This window comes from Silene latifolia, chromosome 6 (assembly GCF_048544455.1).
Source record: "Silene latifolia isolate original U9 population chromosome 6, ASM4854445v1, whole genome shotgun sequence".
Lineage (NCBI taxonomy): Eukaryota > Viridiplantae > Streptophyta > Magnoliopsida > Caryophyllales > Caryophyllaceae > Silene > Silene latifolia.
The window spans coordinates 118143325-118150019 of NC_133531.1; the positions used below are offsets into that span (position 1 = coordinate 118143325).

The 6695-nt window shown below is 36.2% G+C and overlaps 1 protein-coding gene and 5 non-coding genes across 6 annotated transcripts; 2 read left to right on the forward strand and 4 right to left on the reverse strand.

Annotated features, from left to right (window-relative positions):
• Positions 1 to 737: 737 nt before the first annotated feature.
• On the reverse strand, positions 738 to 811 carry TRNAI-UAU (transfer RNA isoleucine (anticodon UAU)). The gene has a single exon. It is a non-coding gene; the product is annotated as a tRNA-Ile (tRNA).
• A 1345-nt stretch (positions 812 to 2156) lies between these two features.
• On the reverse strand, positions 2157 to 2230 carry TRNAI-UAU (transfer RNA isoleucine (anticodon UAU)). The gene has a single exon. It is a non-coding gene; the product is annotated as a tRNA-Ile (tRNA).
• A 639-nt stretch (positions 2231 to 2869) lies between these two features.
• Positions 2870 to 2943, reverse strand: TRNAI-UAU (transfer RNA isoleucine (anticodon UAU)). The gene has a single exon. It is a non-coding gene; the product is annotated as a tRNA-Ile (tRNA).
• Positions 2944 to 3579: 636 nt separating this feature from the next.
• On the reverse strand, positions 3580 to 3653 carry TRNAI-UAU (transfer RNA isoleucine (anticodon UAU)). The gene has a single exon. It is a non-coding gene; the product is annotated as a tRNA-Ile (tRNA).
• Positions 3654 to 4473: 820 nt separating this feature from the next.
• LOC141588553 (uncharacterized) lies at positions 4474 to 5214 on the forward strand. The gene has a single exon (XM_074409989.1). It carries the CDS (start codon positions 4474 to 4476, stop codon positions 5212 to 5214), a length of 741 nt encoding a protein of 246 aa, XP_074266090.1.
• Positions 5215 to 6273: 1059 nt separating this feature from the next.
• On the forward strand, positions 6274 to 6380 carry LOC141588846 (small nucleolar RNA R71). Its single transcript, XR_012519815.1, has one exon. It is a non-coding gene; the product is annotated as a small nucleolar RNA R71 (small nucleolar RNA).
• The last annotated feature ends 315 nt before the right edge of the window (positions 6381 to 6695 follow it).

Consider the following 6695-nt stretch of genomic DNA (forward strand, 5'->3'; position numbering starts at 1 on the left):
AGCGAGCCACGCCGAGGTAGAAGAAGCGGGGCAGAAAATTTTCACTTGCGCAGAATATACGCTCAAAAATACATCGGAGCCCATACCACGGCATAGACTACGCTGGGGCAAATTGATGGGGCATATTTCGCACCGCCGACCAAGTCAACACATTGAGCAAGGTCAAAGATATCCACAAAGAAGTCAACGGCTTAGATGCCCTAACCGACGAGGCCTGTCGGCCTGTCAGTGGGTCCCGGCCGGGGCAATCACCAAGGGGCACACATCCGCGAACTCATATCCAAGACCCCTCGGCGGTGAGTCAACCGGGCCCGCCGGCCTGCCATAGGTCCCTCGGCCGAGGGGTAGATCGATCTTTCCACCGCTAGCCACTTGGCCACTTGGCCACTACGTGACAAAAGGTGAAAGTCTATAAATACTCCTCAACTATCATTGAGGAAAGGATCCACAATTTAACCTAAGAATCACTATTCATCTGGTAATATCTTCCTTATCTCTCTACAATACGTACTTTGCCAAGTAACAACCACTTACCTCTCTAAGTTACTGACTTGAGCGTCGGAGTGAGTTCGCTCGGCCCAAGGCCGAGCCCTCAGTTTGTTCATCGTTTCAGGAGACCGCAAGGAGGATTCAACTAAAGACGTCATTCTACAAGCACAGGTGGTGACAAATAACTGCTCTGGAATTACACCCGGAACAAAGATATATGCGCGGTTATAGGAGGATTACAAAAAAATTGGTCTCGGCGGGGCTCGAACCCGCGACCTTCGGCTCATAAGACCAACGCTCTAACCAACTGAGCTACGAGACCATAACACCTATAATAATTTATTTATTAGTTTTTGCTTTTAAAATTTGACAGAACATGAAACTCTTACTAATTTTAGGATATAAAACACGGGTGTTGATTTTTGCAGTACGCATTTTACTCAATACAGTACGTCTTTGACTGTTTTACCCTTCTCATTTGTCACCTTCATTGTACTGCATCGAAGAAAAAGAAAAAAAAAGCTTCACACATGCAGTACATCGACCCCACCCACCATCCCTACTGGCTACTCCCGACCACCCACCGCCAGCCCCTATCGATCCCCTTCCACCAGTTCACCATCACGTTGTCTTGCCGTACTGACGAACTAACCTTCTCTTTTCCCTCTCTTTCACGCTCTTTCCTCCCTCTACATCTCACATGCCCTCTCACAAACTAGCGCCGCAGCGCCTGCCGCCGTTCACAACCACACACTCCAACCATCCTTTCCCCAATTGTCTGTCACATACGTCGGCGCCACACCATAGCCTGACAAGCAAGAGTCAACATCTGACATAAAAAAATTCAAAGCCTGAACAAGGAAAAACAATCCATGAGAACATGCCAAAATACAAAATTTAATCTATAGTTTGTTGTTAACTAATCAAATACATGTTTTAGTTTCAAATTAACATCTATGATTAAGAAAATTTGAATAATTGAAGTTGCTGTATAGTTAGGGTTTGAGATAATCGGTTTTTGAGATGTTTTAATCAAAGGGTATGCAAATGGAAATATTTGGGTAAAATGTACTATAATGAGTAAAATACGTACTGCGAAAATAAATTACGTAAAACATTGACAATAATCTTAAAACGAGACGCTTATATCATTATTAAATTACATCTACTAACTAATGTATAAATAAGATTATATGAAGCATATAATATGATTACAATGTTTATTATCATTATTAAACTACAATGTCACTTAGCTTCATAAGTCGGGTTTAGGTATATTCTGATGTATTCTAACTTTTTGGTGTGCCACAATAAGCCACAAAATATTATGTCGGGCCATATTTATCTAAATGATTATTGATTTTCAATAGAAAGATATATTTTATTTTTCGCAACCCAAATTGAGACATAAGATTATTCATCATACTCATATGATCATATTTGATCATAGTTGTAAATGAAATAATAATTGTTTTTAAAAGATTGAAAATCTTTTAAAATTTTGCATTTAAGATATATGCGCGGTTATAGGATGAGATGATCATATCTGATCGTAGTTGTTGATGAAATAATAATTGTTATTGAAAATCTTTCAAAATTAAATTGAAAATCTTTAAAATTATGCATTTAAGATATATGCGCGGTCATAGGAGGAGTACAAAAAAAATTGGTCTCGGCGGGGCTCGAACCCGCGACCTTCGGCTCATAAGACCAACGCTCTAACCAACTGAGCTACGAGACCATAACACCAATAATAATTTATTTATTAATTTTTTCTTTTATAATTTAACAGAACATGAAACTCTTACTAATTTCAGGATATAAAACACTGACAATAATCTTAAAACGAGACGCTTATATTTTTGTTAAATTATATCTATTAACTAATATATAAATTAGATTATATGAAGCATATAATATGACTACAATGTTTGTTATAGTTATTAAATTACAATACCGCTTAGCTTTATAAGTCGGGTTTAGGTATATTCTGATGTATTCTAACTTTTTGGTGTGCCACAATAAGCCACGAAATAATATGTCGGGCCATATTTATCTCAATGATTATTGATTTTCATTAGAAAGATATATTTTATTTTTCGCAAGTCAGTGTGAGACATAAGATTGTTCATCATACTCACATGATCATACCTGATCATATGGTGAAATAATAATTGTTTTCAAAATATTGAAAATCTTTTAAAATTATGCATTTAAGATATATACGCGGTTATAGGAAGAGATGATCATATTTGATCGTAGTTGTTGATGAAATAATAATTGTTTTCAAAAGGTTGAAAATATTTTAAAATTAAATTGAAAATCTTTAAAATTATGCATTTAAGATATATGCGCGATTATAGGAGGAGTACAAAAAAATTGGTCTCGGCGGGGCTCGAACCCGCGACCTTCGGCTCATAAGACCAACGCTCTAACCAACTGAGCTACGAGACCATAACACTAATAATAATTTATTTATTAGTTTTTTCTTTTATAATTTGACAGAACATGAAACTCTTACTAATTTTAGGATATAAAACATTGACAATAATCTTAAAACGAGACGCTTATATCTTTGTTAAATTATATCTATTAACTAATATATAAATTAGATTATATGAAGCATATAATATGATTACAATGTTTATTATCGTTATTAAATTACAATGCCGCTTAGCTTCATAAGTCGGGTTTAGGTATATTCTGATGTATTCTAACTTTTTGGTGCGCCACAATAAGCCACGAAATAATATGTCGGGCCATATTTATCTCAATGATTATTGATTTTCATTAGAAAGATATATTTTATTTTTCGCAAGTCAATGTGAGACATAAGATTGTTCATCATACTCACATGATCATACCTGATCATAGTTGTTGGTGAAATAATAATTATTTTCAAAATATTGAAAATCTTTTAAAATTACGCATTTAAGATATATGCGCGGTTATAGGATGAGATGATCATATCTGATAGTAGTTGTTGATGAAATAATAATTGTTATTGAAAATCTTTCAAAATTAAATTGAAAATCTTTAAAATTTTGCATTTAAGATATATGCGCGGTTATAGGAGGAGTACAAAAAAATTGGTCTCGGCGGGGCTCGAACCCGCGACCTTCGGCTCATAAGACCAACTCTCTAACCATCTGAGCTACGAGACCCTAACACTAATAATAATTTATTTATTAGTTTTTTCTTTTATAATTTGGCAGAACATGAAACTCTTACTAATTTTAAGATATAAAAAACATTGACAATAATCTTAAAACAAGACGCTTATATCATTATTAAATTATATCTACTAACTAATGTATAAATTAGATTATATGAAGCATATAATATGATTACAATGTTTATAACCTAACCACATTGAAGAAAATAGAATTGTATTATTCGACTGCAACATTACAATATAAGAAACACAAATAGTTTTTTTGAGTCATTTTCCTTTATTCCTTATATTTCATTGCCATAAAAATTGGGATGCTTTTGTTAGTTAGAAATTTAGGACACATTATGATTTTTTTTTTAAAATTTGGATACAATATTTTAAAGAATGGCATGTTGCTGCTTTTTTCGTGTCATTATTTCTGCATTTTTCTCGCTATTTCTACTACCTTGACGTGAATAGTTTCCAAGTATTATGATCTGATTACTCTACTCCATTATGACATATGAAGAAAGACTATTTGTGTTTCTTATATTGTAATGTTCTCCAAATATTACGGGTTGTTAGTATATTAGTTTGTTTATACGAATATCTGTATTCCCTATTTACAGGATTAGTTTTAGGAACTTAGTTGAGAAGTTTCCTAGTTTCTAGCATCTTAGTTGTATATATATTCTGGCACTCTTTACGCAATATACACACATACTTCTTCACAAAACTCTTCTTGTTCATCGATCTCTGTTATTATATGGTATCGTGAGCAGGTTATTTTTTTTTTTCCAAATCATTTTCTTTCTTTTTCGTCGTTCATCATGGTTGACGACAATCAAAAGGGCATTGCTAATAGCAGTGGGCACACTATCAATCCTATCTACGCTCTTTCCAGTCAGGACGGTACGGGGGTAAAGATTACACACGTCATTCTCACCAGACCGATCTACGAGGAATGGGCAAAGAGTTTTCGCGTCGCGTTAGGCGCCAAGAGGAAATCAGGGTTCATCAATGGAACTCTCTGGAAACGGCCTACTGATCCTAATGAATTGGATGATTGGGAGGCTGTTAATTATACTGTCATAGCATGGATTTTTAATACTATTGAATCCCGACTAAGGTCGTCAATTTCTTATCGCGAAATTGCATACAATATGTGGGAGGATATTCGGTTGCGGTTCTCGGTGGCCAACGATATCAAGATCTATCAAATTCAATGCGACCTTGCCGATTGTAAACAAAAGTCTGGTGAGTCCGTTATGGATTATTATGGTAGAATTAAAAAATTATGGGATGACATAAATGATTTTGATTCTTTACCCAACTGTGAGTGTTGTTCTAAATGTGATTTACAAGGCGTTTTGCATAAACGTCGCGAGGCTGATCAGGTACGAGGCTTCCTTATGGGTCTTGACTCCTTTTATGCTACTGTCCGTTCGAGTATTCTTGGTACCCCCCCTTTACCAGCTATGCAGATGGTGTATTCCCGTATTGAGACTTCTAACTTCTTCACCATTTCCATGAACTTTCTTAGTTACTCATCAAGCTTAGGCTTAGCTTGACGACTTGGGAATGGAAGTCTAATCACAATAGGCTCTTTTTCCTTACCCTTCTCTTCATTCTTCTTTTTTAAAATTTTATTGGTAGTAGGATCTACCTCCTTAGTGTTCTCCACAACTCTTTCTTTGTCACTAGCATCCACAATATCTTCATCAATTGGCCTCTTCAGCCCTTCATATCTTGTACCACTTCTCAAATGGATGTCACTAACCGTTTCATGTCTTGGGGGATTACCTTAAGGTGGTAATTGCCCCTTTTGTCTTTGAGAGCTAGAAGATGCTAACTGAGTCATTTGGGTTTCTAACATTTTGGCGTGGGAAAGTATGTTGTTGATGGTGATCTCTTTAGCTTGTCTATCCTTTTGTATTTGGGTGAAGAATTCTTGTTAGTTCTTTTACATTTGGAGGACCGCTTTTTGAACATCAAAGTTTTGGTCATTGGGTTTGTTGTAGGGAGGTTGATTTTGGTATCCTTGGCTTTGGTTGAAAAAGGGTCTTTGAGCTTGATTTCTCATTGGAGGTGGGGTGTATATTTGTTGGGGGTTTTGAACATTTTGGCTCTTGTATGAAAGATTTGGATGAAATATGGTATTCTCATTATAATAGTTGGAATAAGGGGTACCACTCTTGTATGCTTGAAAAGCAATCACTTGTTCATTTGTTCCCCTACATTCATTTAGGTTATGTCCGAAGGTTCCACAACTTTCACATACTCCACTTGGAATTGAGGATGATGCCACCATAGAATTGGCATGTTGTTTTGGTGATTTGGAAGCTTCATCAAGCTTAGTCATGGCCTTCTCAAACTTCAAATTGATGGTGTCGATATAAGCACTTAGTTGAGCACCCAATTGTGTGATGGAATCTACCTCATGCTTTCCTCCTCTAGTGGCTTTTCTAGGCCTACTATATGGAGAATTATGAACCGCCATCTCTTCGATTTTGGCCCATGTTTGATTGTCATCAACTTCGGTAAACATCCTATTGGATCCCATATTAAGAACATTGCGGGAGTCTTCATATAAACCGTTCCAAAATTGTTGCACAAGAAACCACTCACTTAGTCCATGGTGTGGACAAGAGCGACAAGTGTCCTTAAATCTCTCCCATGCTTCATATATTGACTCCTCATCCCTTTGCTTGAACCCGGTGATTTGGGCTCTCAACATATTAGTCTTCTCATGAGGATAGAATTTCTTGTAGAAAGCAAGTGCTAGCTTCTTCCATGAATCAATACCAAGGGTAGCCTTGTCTAGGCTCTTCAACCATTGCTTTGCGGTACCGATCAAAGAAAAAGGAAATAATACCCATCGAATTTGGTCTTGAGTAACTCTGGTTTGGAATTGAGTTATCCTCTTCTTCTCTTGAAAAAGGGTTGACAAACTCAATGTTATTTGGTTGAATGTCCACAATCTCACCGATACATACAACTTTTGAAGTACCTCTAGCAACTTTTCTATTATTGGTTAAGGTCCTTTCAATCT